Source organism: Rhincodon typus, chromosome 19 (genome assembly GCF_021869965.1).
Source record: "Rhincodon typus isolate 14 chromosome 19, sRhiTyp1.1, whole genome shotgun sequence".
Classification (NCBI taxonomy): domain Eukaryota; kingdom Metazoa; phylum Chordata; class Chondrichthyes; order Orectolobiformes; family Rhincodontidae; genus Rhincodon; species Rhincodon typus.
In genome coordinates, this window is record NC_063350.1 from 1,773,651 (window position 1) to 1,788,824 (window position 15,174).

The window sequence follows — 15,174 nt, forward strand, 5'->3', positions numbered from 1 at the left end:
CCCCTCCCCCTCCCCCATTTCTAATGAAGGGTCTAGGCCCGAAACGTCAGCCTTCCTGCTCCTGTGATGCTGCTTGGCCTGCTGTGTTCATCCAGCTCTACACCTTGTTATCTCTCTTCCTACTTCAACTCAGTTTATCTCCCCTTGTTCAATCCCGTTCCATTTACATTGCAATTCCTCTGACACTTCACATCAGTTTCAGAATTTCCAGTTTGCAGGCTCCAGCCACCTACTCTCTACCATGGACATGTGATCCCTTTACATGTCCATCCCATCTCAGGACGGTCTCAGGGATCTCCGCTGCTTCCTGAAAAAAAAAAAAGGCCTGAACTGTCCCCATCCACCATCAGCCTCCTCTGCTTGGCCGAGCTCATCCTCACTCTGAACAACTTTTTTTGATTCCTGTCACTGTCTTCAGGTCAAACAGGGGGCAATGGGTACCCACATGGACCTCAGTTATGCTTGTCTCTTTGTGGGGTACATGGCACATTCCTTGTTCCAGCACTATTCCGGCCCCCACCCACAACTCTCTCTCCGGTATATCGATAGTACCGTTGGTATTGGTGCCCTCTCTCATCCGCAATTAAAAACATTTATCCATTTTGCTTCTAAGTTCCACCCTTGTCTCACTTGCACATGGTCCATCTCTGACTCCTCCCTTCCTTGCCTCCACATCTGTTTCTACTTATGGGGACAGGCTGGCCACCAATATCTACGATAAACCCACCAAATCCCACAGTTATCTTGACTATACATCCTTACACCCTGCTTCCTGCAAAGATTATTCCATTCTCTCAGTTCCTCCATTTCCGTTGTAACTTCAACAACGGGACCTCCAGAATGTCCACCTTCTTCCTCAACCAAGGATTCCCCAGCACCATAGTTGACAGGGCCCTCAGCCAGGTCTGACCCATCTCCTGCACTTCAGCCCTCACCCCCTCTCTTCCCACCCACAAAAGCAATTGGGTCCCCCTTGTCCTCACCTTCCAGATTTAGCAGTGCTTTACCTATACATCACACAATCTAGTCTACTGCATTCACTACTCACAATGTGGTCTCCTCTACATTGGGGAAATGAAGCATAGACTGGACAACCACTTCGCAGAACATCTATGCTCTGCTTGCAAAGAAAGACCCTTGAGCTTCCAAATGCTTGCCACTTCAACACCACCCTGTCCCGTGGCCAACATGTGTGTCTCAGGCTTGCGGCAGTGCAACAATGAAGCTCAGCACAAGCTGGAAGAACACCACCTCATTTTCCTTGGGAACTTTATATCCTTCTGGACTCATATCGAGTTCAATAACTTTAGGGCTTGAGGCACCTTCTCCAATGTCCTTATCCCAAACCCCACACACCAGACCTTGTCAACACATGGACTACTATTTCACACGACCCACTGACTGCCACCAAAGGTTCCCCATTAGCAGCCACTCATTGTCCTAGGCTGATAGCTTTCCATTTCTTTGTCTGGCCAACCGTTCTTCTCTCTCTTGGAGCTCTAACTCCATCTATTGTTTACTCCTTACCCCCTCCCTCCACTCAATCTTCTGCATAAAAAGCAACTTTTTCCTAGCTACCATCAGTTCTGAAGAACGATCACCGGACCCAAAACGTTAATTGATTTCTTTCCACAGATGTTCCACACAAGCACTGGGGAATGAGCTTGGCCAGGGGGTCAACATCTTAGTAGGGGAGCAGCTCGGGAACAGTGATCACAATTCAGTAAGCTTTAAGGTACTGATGGATTAAGATAAGTGTAGTTGTCAGGTGAAGGCGCTAAATTGGGGAAGGCTAATTCCAACAATATTAGGCAGGAACTGATAAATGTAGATTGGAGGCAGATGCTTGAGGGCAAATCAATATCTGATATGTGGGAGGCTTTCAAGCCTAAATTGCTGGGAACTGAGGACCAGCACGTTCCTGTAAGGATGAAGGATAAGTATAGCAGGTTTAGGGAACCTTGGATAACGAGAGATATCGAGAGCCTAGTCACGGCTAAGAGGCTGGGAACATACGAAGCAAGGGTGGAATACAAGGAAAGTCGAAAGAAACTTAAGCAAGGAGTCAGGAGGGCTAAAAGGGGTCATGAAAAGTCACTGGCCAACAGGATTAAGGAAAATCGTCAAGGCTTTTTATACATCTATAAAGAGTGAGTGGGTAGCCAGGGAGAGGGTTGGCCCACCCAAGGACAGGGAAGGGAATTTACGTGTGGAGCCAGGGGAAATGGGTGAGGTATCATGTGAGTACTTTGCATCAGTTTTCACCATAGAGAAAGGCTTGGATGAGGAGTCTGAGGAAGTTTGGGTCATGTTGCAATCAAAAGGGAGGTAGTATTGAAAAACATTAAGGTAAACAAGTGCCCAGGCCTAATAGGATATACCCCAGAATACTGAGAGGCAAGGGAGGAAATTGTTGGGGCCTTGAGGGAAATCTTTGTATCCTCACTGGTTACAGGGGAGGTCCCAGAGGAATGGAGCATAGCCAATGTTGTTCCTTTGTTGAAGGGTAGCAAGGATAACCCAGTTAACTATAGGCCGGTGAGCCTTACGTCAGTGGTAGAGAAATTATTGAAGAGGATTCTTTGAGACAGGATTTACTCCCACTTGGAAATCAGTGTGCGTATTAGCCAAAGGCAACATGGTTTTGCGAAGGGGAGGTCGTATCTCACTGACTTGGTTGAGTTTTTTAAGTAAGTGACGGCGATGATTGATGAGGGTAGGGCAGTGGATGTTGTCTACGTGGACTTCAGTAAGGCCTTTGACAAGGTCCCTCATAGCAGGCTGATACAGAAGGTAAAGTTAATGGGCTCATGGAGGAGGTTGCAAGATGGATAAAGAACTGACTTGGTCATAGAAGAGAGAGGGTAACAGTGGAAGGGTGTGTTTCTGAATGGAGGGCTGCAAGTAGTGGTGCTCCTTAGGGAACAGTGTTGGGACCTTTGCTATTTGTAACATACATAAATGATTTGGAGGAAAATGTAACAGGTCTGATTAGTAAGTTTGCCGATGATACAGCTGGATATAGATCGGTTGGTGACTTGGGCAGTGAGATGTCAGATGGAGTTTAATCCGGAAAAATGTGACGTAATGCATGTTGGAAAATAGATGGAAAATATAAAGTAATTGGCAGAACCCTTAAGAGTACTGATAGGCAGAGGGATCTGGGTGTACAGGTACACAAGTCACTGAAAGTGGCAACGCAAGTGGAGACGGTAGTCAACAAGGCATATGGCATGCTTGCCTTCATTGGCCGGGGCACTGAGTTTAAAAATTGGCAGGTAATGTTGCAGTTTATAGAACCCTAGTTAGGCCGCATATGGAATATTGTGTACAATTCTGGTCGCCACACTACCAGAAGGATGTGGTGGCATTGGAGAGGGTACAGAAAAGATTTATCAGGATGTTGCCTGGTATGGAAGGCATTAGCTATGAGGAGAGGTTGGAGAAAACTTGGCTTGTTTTCATTAGAATGACAGAGGTTGAGGAGCAACCTGATAGAGGTCTACAAGATTATGAAGAGCATGGACAGACTGGACAGTCAGTAGCTTTTTCCCAGGGTGGAAGCCTCAGTTACTAAGGGGCATAGTTTTAAGGTGCGAGCAGCAAGGTTTAAAAGGTGATGTATGAGGCAAGTGTTTTTATTTACACAGGAGTTGGTGGGTGCCTGGAACTCGCTGCCAGGGGAGGTAGTGGAAGCAGACACGGTATTGACATTTAAAAGGACATCTTGACAAATACACGAATAGGATGTGAATAGTAGATATGGACCCCAGAAGGGGAGGGGGTTTTAGTTGTGACGAGTAGCATGTCAGTGCAGGCTTGGAGGGCCGAAGGGCCTGTTCCTAGGCTGTAATTTTCTTTGTTGTTTGATTGTGGCTGTTGGAAGTCAAACACCTCAGTCAAAGGATTTGATTAAGGCAGAATTTTAAGACTGACCACCTTTAGTTCCTTCAATTATATTCTCCCCACATGATCAGAAGTGGGAATGTTTGCACAATGCTCAGTTCCATTCATAACCCTTCTGTCACTGAAGCAGTCTGTGCCCACCAGCAAGACATTGTCAGCACACAGACTTGGGCTAAGGAACTACAAGTCAAATTTGCAACGGGAATCTACCTGCCCTTGACATTGAACCTCATTATCACTAAATTCCCTCTCCATCAGGATCCTAGGGAGGTCATCATTGACTAGAAACCTATTTGGACCAATGGGATAATTATTGTGATTATAAGAATAAGTGAGATGATAGATGTTCTATGATTAGTAATTCATCTCTTGACCCCTGCAAAGTCTGTCCATTGTCTACAAGGTAGAAGTTGAGGGCTTGCTAGAAAATGTTTTACATCGTATGAACAAGTTCTGAAGAAGGGTCATATTGAACTTGAAACATTAATTCTGTTTCTCTGTCCACAGATCAGCCTAACTTCTTCATACTTTGTTTGCTTAAAACATTTTACTTGTCTGGGTGAGTCTGGCTCTGAGAATACTCAGAGATCAACACCATTCAAGTTAAAACAGCCTGCTTAATTGACACTCCTTGCACCACCATAAATGTTCATTCCCTCTACCAGTAGCACACATACCATTTATAGGATGCACTTAGCAAATCAGTAAGACTTCTTTAACAGCATTTCTGAAACCCAAGACTCCGCACAGTTTGAAGAGCAAGCGACTACCACCACCTCCAAATAACACATTCTGACTCTGAAATCTATCATCATCCCGTTAGTGCCATGTCAAAATCCTGGAGCTCCATACCTAACAACTCACAGGAGTCCTATATCACTTGGACTGCAGTGGTTCAAGGCAGCATCTGACTGCTACCTTAAGGACAATTAGGGATGGACAATAAATGCTGGCCTTGCCAGAAATGTCCACATCCTGTGAATAAAAAAAAAGTCCCATTAAGGAAAGCTAAAATGAACTGGCACAAATACAATGAAATTCCATACCTGGTTTTCTTGCTGCCCTTAGTTTTGGGTGTAGTGGTGGATTTGCATTTTGGCTCTTTAGGTTGCTTGGGTTCCTTGATACCCTTAAGCTCCTTCGGTTCTTTGGCCCCTTTGGCCCCTTTAGGTTCCTTCGGTTCTCTGATGCCCTTGGGTCCCTTAGAACCTTTTGGCTCCTTTGCCACTTTGCCCTCTTTAGGTTCTTTGTCCCCTTTTGGCTCCTTTCTCTTCTTCTTTGGTTTGGGTGCACTGTCACCGGTTGCTGTTTCACTACCTGCCTCTTCCTTTGGTTCTTTTTTCTTCCTTTTTTTCTTAACCCTAGTGCCTCCATCCTCAGCCTTGGAAAGGGGCAGCGTTTGGTCCACGCTCACATCTGCCAGTGCACCTTGAGCATCACTCTTGTTGCTTGTCTCAATCAAGAGTCCAGCTGACTCTGGAGCTTTTGCTGGATTGAGTAAGGTTGGTTGGTCCTTGGTGCTTGTGTGCGAGAGCTGTACGGTGTGTCCATCAACAGGCGAGGCATCTGGGGTCAGTGGATGCTTCGATGCCTTTGAAGTGGAAGGCTGCAAAAATAAAACACAAAAAGCTGTTTTTAAAAAAGTTAAATCCTTCAAATATAAATTCAAAGGAATTACTTTAAACTTTAATTTTCTTATTTATGCACTAATTATGTGACATTACCCACTGGCTATTAAGACCATGTGTTGTCTGAAGGTGAAGTGGAGCTATAAGGGATAGAACAACCAAAACTGAGCATTCAGGCATAATACAAATTTATTACATACTAATTTTTAAAATTTCTATTATAAATCCTTACTTCTTTGTTTATAACTACCTGTGTAAACACCACACACTGTAACAGCACCCTGCTACTACTGGTGGTATTCAAGCTTCTCCATTGACAAGCAGATGCAGTTTCAACATGACTAGTTTCTATGGGTCAAATCTATTTAAAATTTGAACACATTTACACTGGAAAATGTGACTAGGAGCTGCAGCAACATTATTTTAGTACATAGGGATGATTTTGCTTGCTCTATTTCTTTTCCCTTTCACTGATCATTTATGACAGCAATCCAATGACCATCCAGGTCTTCAGCCCAAGAGCTTATTCCTTATGTATAAACATACAGAATGCCCACGTAATTGGAAGTGGTATGTTAGACAGTGAATTAAAGCTAAGACCCACACTGCCCCAATACATACTTTCTATTAAAACTCATTGGACAGTAAATAAAGACTACACATGCAGGCGACCACATCCCTCCCTTTACCAGGGCCACTGGTCAACCAGATTACTAGATTCTAAATTAAAACAATACTGCAGATGAAGATCTCGCAGGGGAGGAATAAACAAATTGCTAATTAAATTCAGCAGGTCTGGCAGGACCTGTGGGGAGAAAGCAAAGTTAACATTTTGGATCTGATGATTCTTCATCGGATCTAACGCTGCCAGACCTGCTGCGGTTTGCCAGCAATTTCTGTTTTTGTTACTAGATTTTAAGATTCCCATCCAGTTTTCAAATCCATAACCAATTTTCAAATTTCAGTAACCAGTGATCTCAGCATGAAGGGTCACCGGACTTGAAACGTTAACTGATTTTTTTCTCCACAGATGCTGCCAGACCTGCTGAGCTTTTCCAACAACTCCTGTTTTGTTCCTGATTTATAGCATCCGCAGTTCTTTCGGTTTTTGTCCCAGCATTAATCCCTGCGGGACATCACTTTCACCATTTGCCAGCCAGAGTGAAAGCCTTCAAGCCGCATACTATTCTGTAGACAGCTTGACTAGTTTATGATTTATCTTTCTCCCTTTCTAGGCTAGAAAAGGGAGAAACAATTGATTAACTAATCAAGTTTCATTCGAAAGGCACGGAAATAAACACGAATAGGATTTGAAGCTAAAGACAACAAGCTGCATCCAAAAACAGCAGTGGATGCTGGATCAGTTGTTAATTTTAAATTGGAGATAGATAATTTTTTCCTTAGCAAAGGTATCAAGGGATGTGGACCAACCTCAAGTATGTGGAGTTAGGTCACAGATCAGCCATGATCTGACTGAATGGTGGAAAAGAGTCAGGGGTTAAATGCACTACTTCTGTTCCTATATAGGAACAACTTTTAAAATCACAATTTTGGAATCCCATCATCCAATTTTCTCCCACAGGATTTATGTGCATGTGCAAATTTGCTGATCTGTATATGAATGAGGCCATTCAAAAAATAACTGTTGTTCGATGGAGAGATCTGAACAATTTTAAATAACTTTGAATGTTGGGGATGCCTCAGAAATAAAATTGTTAGATAGACAAAGGAGTTTATGAATGATGTCACCAGTCTGTCTTAGTTTAACAATACCACAGGAAGACAGCGTCAGAAAAATCTTAAAGAGGGCAATGTGTTTTTGGTATTTACTCCTAAGAACAGCATATACTTTTACAAACTCAAATGCCCCAATGTGTTTCATAGACGATGAAGCATTTTTAAGTGTAATCATTGCAGAGGCAATTTGTGCACAGCCATGACATAATGACCCCAGGTAATATGTTACAGTAATGTTGATGGAGGGACAAACACTGTTCAGCACATGGAAGAAAACTTCTTCCTCTTTTGCAACCAATGTCACCAGTTTTTATTTGCCTGCCAGAGAGAACAGATGGATCTCAGCTGAACATCTCACCCTGAAAAATGGCACCTTCTGAAACTACAGCTCTGCCCTAGTATTGCAGTGGAATTGTCAGCCTAGATTATATACTCAAGTCTTTGAAATGGAACTTAAATCCTGGACTTTCTGACTCAGAGGTGAGAGCATTCTGACAATGAGTAACTTTTTTGAAGCCTTTGAATGTTGACAGCTGTGGCTCCTGGGAGCAGCACTGCTGGTGGTTCGAGGTGGAATGCTGGCCGTACATGAAGAGAACTCCCTGTTCCTCAAATTGTGCCTGGAGTTCTTTAACATCCACTTGAACAGAACCTTGGTTTAATTACTCATCTGTGCAGTAACTTTAACAATGCACCCTTCCAGTCTGTCAGTATTTCTTTTCCTACACCAAGTTGCGCCAGCCCACTGCCCTGTTACTTCCCAAAATTCCATTCTCCCAAAATCTCAAATTTACAATTCCCATCCTGTCCAATACACAATCCCACCACCTGTCCACTGCACAAAAACAGCCTCACTTGTCCCCATCTATGCAACTGCCCGTTGCCAAACAATTCGCCCACATCATCAGAACTCATTTGTCCTGTGACTTGATTTTCATGCATCTTCCCACCACCACTGTCCATCACTAATGGTGGTACCTCCAGCCACTTCAGTTCCATACACAATTCCCTTCCCCAATTACTTTCAGCTCACTCTCCTTCTTTAATACCCTCTTTCATCGGGCCTTTTGTGGTGCAGAGGTAGTGTCTCTATCCCTAAACCAAGAGGCCTGGGTTCAAGTCCCACCAGCTTCACAGGTGTGTGGTAACATCTCTGAACAGGTTGGTTAGGGAAATAGGTTAAGTAAAACCAAAAAATAAAAATTATGCTGCTATAATCCACCTGAGGATACATGAATTTATCTGACCAAAACTTGTTAAAAATACCCTCCTTCAACTTGATTCCTTTGGACAAACCTTTGGTCAGTTCTCCAAATACCTTTTAACTAATAATCTATTTATTAAACCACAGTAAAGCACCTTAAAATATTTTACTATTTTAGAAGCACTATGTAATTCCAAGGTGCTCTTTCTGAATATCACCCTACATTGGTTTAGTCCTGTTCACTTCTGTAGGTAAACACTGCTGCTAACTGAGCCAAACTAACACCCTGCAAACTCAGGAAAGGCCTTCTTGTGATCAACAATCAAGACTTCAAATCTGATTAGTTACCGTTGCAACATGTGACAACTTGGATTGATATAACACCTTTAACATAGTAACATGTTCAAACGCACTCCACAGTATTGTAAAATCAGACAAAAGCTCAAACCGAAATAATTCTGAACTATAAGTTATCAGAACAGGTGACCCAAAAGTCTGGTCAAGATGGTAGATTTTAAAGGATGCAAAGGTAAAGAAGTAGAAAGATTTAAAGAAGAAAATTCCAATGCCTGGAGACACACAGCAGGACTGAGTTCATGGAGAGTTTGAATACAAGGGTGCGAATGTTAATGTCAAGATTTTGATAGATTTAAACAAAAATATTGACACCCAGACAGGTACTGCAATATTCATTGCATATACGAAGTACAGATCACCACCCCTCCCCTAAGTTGTCAAGCAATCAGAACATGAACAGATTCAGATTCCAGAAACACAAGCCTCATTTAAGTTTCAAATGTGACCCACACAATTCAACAGCTTAACAATCAATAACCGAAGAAACATTTTAAAAAAGGCTCTACATAAAGTACATTTGAACAACACACCCATGTTAGTGTAGGCCCTAGATTATAAATAAATACCATCAGATTACAAAACAGTTAAAACAACAGCACCAACAATATCTTACAAGATACTCACTGACTCAACAGAAACGTGGCCAGTTAAGGAAATCGTGAAACGGATCACTCTCTTATTCATTAGGTCACTGTTCCCACACCAAGCAGACACCCGGAAATTCACTCCAACTCTTCTGTAAGAATGGAGCTCTGTTTTCAAAGAAATCTTTCAGTCAATGCACTGAACAAGCCTCCAGAGAGGAGATAGCTCTCAGAGCCTGGTATTTGTTTTTGTTTAGAAGGCCCAGTGGGCCTCACGCTCCGAGTGAAGCTGCCGGGGCTCGTTTTCTCTCTTGCACACGCACGCACACATACACACACAAAAGAACACCTCGGGTCACCACTGCAACTCACCCAGCAATGCTCACCTGATATCTAACCTCACCGGGGAAAACTAGCGCAGTGTCTGCCCCCATTAAAAAGCAGGCCATTTCCAACCATCCTTAGCCAGACTCCTGTCTCTAGTTCAGCAGGGAAAGCGAGACGTTTGCATCACAGACAACACTTGATGCTTTCTCTCTCTCGCTCGCTCTCTCTCTCTCTCTACATCACTGCACAAATTGCACTTTCCCCTCCTCCTGATATACTGCAGCATTACGCTGCATACACAGTAGGGGACGAGAATCAATGCGGGACCCAGCATTTAAATCAATACCTTCCCGCTCAACACAAACAGGCTTTGATCTGCCCACTCAACAAACCCCCTTCATTAATAAAAAATTTCACCGCCCGCACCCTCTCCCCTTCAAACTCCAGGTTAAGAGGAGCTCTAGTTACAAATGAAAATTCCCATTTAAATGGAGTCTTCAAAAGAAAGAGATCAGCCTGGGTACAGGCTAGAGAATTCCAAGGCAAATGAAACACCTTCCGTAGAGAGGGAATGAGGGAGGCTGGTTGTAACTTGAATCAATTTTTGTTTCAATTCAATTTTCCTTAAAGAAAATTAAGAACTTGTGCTAAGTATATATGAATAATTAAAGAACAGTCAGCAGTGATTTTTTTTTCTGGAAAGGAAGCAGCCAGAAAGCATTAACACACAATCTGAGGTTATTGAGGTCAGTTGTGGCTCAGTGATAAGCACTGTCGTCCCCGAATCAGAAAGTTATGGGTTTGATTCCAACTCAAGAAAATGATATCCAGTGCAATAACTGAGGGGATGTTTCACCGTTGGATGACACAATAAAATCGAACCTGTCAATCCTACTGGGTGATGTACAGAAGAATAAAATTCAATTTAGCAAAATGGTACAGAACGATTAAAAATATAACTCTGCCCCACTGCCTCAACAAGTTTATCCTATGATTGTAAGCACGGAATTTCATAGCAATAGAAACTGCCTCTTGGCCTCTCATGCTGATCTAGCCCATTCCCCATAATGTTCTAAATAACTGTGTCACTGTTTGAGTGGTCTTTTTTAACCTACCATTCAATTCCTAGTAGCTAATACCTGGTTAGGCCAACAATAATCAAATCTGTCAATGTGAGTGTTCATTTTTCTACACATGCATATAGACAATCCCTATTTTAGATCTTAGGATATTAATTGTAAAGATACTATCCCCAGCAATGAGTATGCTAAGAGGATCAGACAATTCAGCCCCGAGAACTTGTTTAATTTTTATTTATTCACGGGATGTGGATTTCACTGGCTGAGCCAGCATTTATTGCCCATAACTAAATGCCCTTCAAAAGGTGGTGTTGAGCTGCCTTTTTGAACTCCTGCAGACTTTTGTGTTGTAAGGAAGGGACTCTCAGGATTCTGACTCTGACAACAAAGAAGCAGCAATATAATTCCAAGTCAGGATGACATGTGGCTCAATGGGGAACCTGCAGGTGGTAGCATTCCCGTGTATCTGCTGTCTTTGTTGCCCTAGGTGGGAAAAGGTTGCAGTTTTGGAGGATGCTGTCGGATCTGCCTGCATGAGTTGCTGCAATGCAATTTATAGGGGGCAGGCACTGCAGCCACTCCATCAGTGGTGGAGAGAATTAAGGTTGAAGGTGGAGGATGTGGTATGAACCAAGATGTGTCCTTGTTGGTATCAAGCTTTTTGTGTTGTGGAACTGTGCATGTCCAGGCAAATGAAACGCTTTCCATCACACTCCTGACTTGCACTGTCTAGCTGGTTTATAGGCACTGGGGATACAGATGGTTAGCTACACCCTGCAGACTTCCTCACCTCTGACCTGCTGTTGTAGCCACACTATTTAAATAGCTAGTCAAGTTCAGCTTCTGGCCAATAGTAATCTTTGGTATTGATAGTAGGGGAGTCAGCCATGTTAATGGCATTGTGATGATTAGATTCTCTCTTATTAGAAGTGGCCATTGCTTGATATTTCAGCAGCAAGTAACATCTAGGTCACATCAGCCTGGCCGTTGTCTGAATCTTGCTGCATTTGGTTTGTTTCAGCATCTGAGGAGTTACAAATGGTGAACATTGTGCACTTATCAGCAAACATCCCACTTCTGACTTTATGATTGAGGGAAGGTCATTGATGAAACTGTTGAAGATTGGGCCTCAGGCACTGCACTGAGGAACTCCTGAAGAGATATACTAGGGCTGAAATAATTGACCTCCAACAACCACAACCTTCCTTTGCATCAGGTATGACTCCAACTAGCATACAGCGAGCCCCACCCCTCCCACCCAAATAACAATTCCCACTAACGCAGTTTGCTACAGGTCTTTGGTACTATACACAGTCAAAAGCTATCTTGATGTCAAAGGCAGTAACATTCACCTCATGTCAACCAGTTTCCTTGATATGCTTACCCAACTAAAGTCTGTCCATTTTGTTATTGTAACATCCACTGATCTCCAAGATCCACAGCGAGTATCATTTTCACTAATTTTTGTGTGAAGCCTTCCTGATCTCACTCCTCAATGACATAGTTCAATACTGTATTCCCCCCATGTTCTCAATTATCACTGCTGAAGAAATAGCTACTTTAATCTAACCTGTTTAATGTGCAACTTCAATGAAGAGGAGAAAATTAAAGGAAGTGAAAACATCATAGAATATAGAACATTACAGCGCAGTACAGGCCCTTCGGCCCTCCATGTTGCGCCGACCTGTGAAACCAATCTGAAGCCCATCTAACCTAAACTATTCCATTATCATCCATATGTTTATCCAATGACCATTTAAATGCCCTTAAAGTGGGCGAGTCTACTATTTTTGCAGGCAGGGCATTCCACGCCCTTACTACTCTGAGTAAAGAGATCCTCACACGGACCTGATAAGACAAATAGTACCATCTAACTGGATCACCTTCTACTATCCTAGCGGTCATATGCTACAAGACTAAGTAAAAACTTACTCACTGACAAAGGATGAGAATACAAGGATCACCCACTTCTCACCTAACTTGATAACTGAATGTAATCTTGGGTACTAACTCCCCTTGTGTTAACAGATGGAGCAACAATTTGGTGACATTGGAATAAAGACAACCATTTCAGACCACTCAAAGACTTTTCATGTCTTTAACACAATGGTGTTTTCAACACCTGTTTAGGATCACAAAAGTATAGACAGTCCTGAACCCTGCATCCTAACCCCCCAAAAAAAAGCAGTTACATGAAAAGAATACACTAATTTTGCAGAACATTTTTTGGAATGCAGCAACAGAATAATATATCAGCAAATAAAATAAAAAGATAATTTTGAGATGGTGCTGGCAGTGATTGACAATTGAAAAGTCTATCAGGAATAAAATTCACCACTGCAGGGGACACGTTCAAACTCACTAAACTTTGTAAGAGAAGTTTTTAAAACCAAGGTTAGAGCCATACTTGTTTCCTATTTGCTGGATTGTTCTGTTTGAATATTGAGAGCTTGGAAGTTTAGAAATGACTATTTTTAGAAATGTGGCCTCGCTTAGGGTCAGAACACTAAGATCCTGAGATATATATATATATGCATGCAGATGAATGGAATGCAGATTTAAATTTATACATAGCCAAAGATTCATAGTATATATCACAGACCCCCAAATGCTTTGTCAACTTTATACAAACAAGGGAACCTCCTCAGCCCTGCAGGGTGCAGATGGAACTTTTATATCTTGACTCAAATCAAGAAATTTTGGCAAGATTTTCAGAAACAGCCATCTAACAACAGAAGAACAAAGACAGAACTAGCTTTATGTATAACACTTGCCAAAATCTCAGGCAACCCAGAGTGCTTCACAGACAATGAACTACATTTTGAAATATAGGAAATGCAGCATCCAAATTGCGCACGAACAGCAACGATACCACCACGCAAATAAAGACAAAGGGCTCAATCTGGCACAAAAACAGAGGCTGCTGGAAAAGCTCAGCAGGTCTGGCAGCATCTGTGAAGAAAAAAATCAGAGTTAATGTTTCGGGTTCGGTGACCCTTCCTCAGAACTCAGTCTGACAAGCTCTTTCAGTAGTGCTTGAACATTTCAAGTCTTGTTATTTCCAGAAGTCAAATGCATAAGGACATTTATTAACTTTATTCCCCATAAAGGTAGAATAATGTCTGTGGACTTGGTGGAATGCTGTATAGTTGCTGCGTTTTTCTTCATTCATTCACAGGCATTTATTGTCCATCCCTAATTGCCCAGAAGGCACTTCAGAGTCAACCACATTGCTGTGGGTCTGGAGTCACATGCAGGCCAGACCAGGTAAGGATGGCAGTTTCCTTCCCTAAAGGACTTTAGTGAACCAGATGGGTTTTTCCAAACAATCGACAATGGATTCAGTCATCATTAGACTCTTAATTCCAGATATTTATTGAATTCAAATTCCACCAGCTGCCATGGTGGGATTCAAATCCGGGTCCCCAGGTCATTACTGGGGGTCTCTGGATTAACAGTCCAGCAATAACACCAGTAGGCCATCGCCTCTTCCCCATTATACAAGGAGCGTGGGATTGTTCCAGAAGAATCTCTCACATCCTGCTAATGCATATTATTCCTAGGGAAAATGAGAAGAGAAATTTAGAAACACAGAAAAGAGCAGGAGTAAGCCATTTGGTACTCTCTAAGTCTCAGGCCATTCATATAGTCCAAACAATGACACCAAGACAGAAGATGCAGGAATGCCTAACACATTAAAACAGGTTGATTGAGTCTGGCAGGAAGGGACAGAGTACAAGTTTAACACTGCACCAGTAGATAAGGCCAGAGAATATAAAAATGGGAAAAGGACAAAGTTTAAAGGATTTGAATGCAGATGGCATTCAAAACAAAAGGGATGAACTGTTAGTGTAGATAGAGATAACAATTGTTGCGAAGTTGGTTAGAGTATTTGTGGATCGGAATGCAGGACAATAAGATTTGATGATGTTTGTACAATTATAGGGAGGAACAGTGCATGGTCTCTTTTAAAGATGATGTGCTTTTTCTAGGCTTGGAGATTTTAAAAAGTCTGCAGGCAGCGGCTTGAGGGTTTGCAGGTGCACAGACAGAACCTGAATTGTTACATTTGTATCAAAGGCTGTATAGTTAGCAGCCCAAGCCGCAGTTTTGTTTTGTTATCAAGACAACCAGTATGAATTTAGTGAATTAATTTAAACTAAGCAGAGACTACAGACCAATTAAAATCTATGGTTTTGACAGCATAGGACCAATCCTATTGTAAGAAATTGATGTCATCAAGGATATAAAAGAAGAGGGTATTCGCAAAATCAGCAGAGTGCAAACTGCCATCTGAAAAGATCAGCTCTCTCAGCTCCTAGCGAAGGCATCATCTAAATAAAGGTACCATG

At 42.4% G+C, this 15,174-nt stretch overlaps 1 protein-coding gene across 4 annotated transcripts in view; it reads right to left on the reverse strand.

Annotated features, from left to right (window-relative positions):
- The window catches only part of chd6 (chromodomain helicase DNA binding protein 6), a 234,949-nt gene that overhangs the window by 153,827 nt on the left and 65,948 nt on the right, over nucleotides 1-15,174 (reverse strand). For 3 of the 4 annotated variants that reach the window (XM_048608167.1, XM_048608165.1, XM_048608164.1), the window contains exons 1-2: nucleotides 9,803-9,905; nucleotides 4,953-5,512 (exon numbers count right to left, since the gene is read on the reverse strand). In XM_048608167.1, coding sequence (XP_048464124.1) covers nucleotides 4,953-5,512; nucleotides 9,803-9,865 — 623 coding nt within the window. In that variant the 5' untranslated portion in view covers nucleotides 9,866-9,905. Of the gene's footprint in view, nucleotides 1-4,952; nucleotides 5,513-9,802; nucleotides 9,906-15,174 lie in introns of those variants that run through there. The other variant, XM_048608166.1, reaches the window with a different exon arrangement.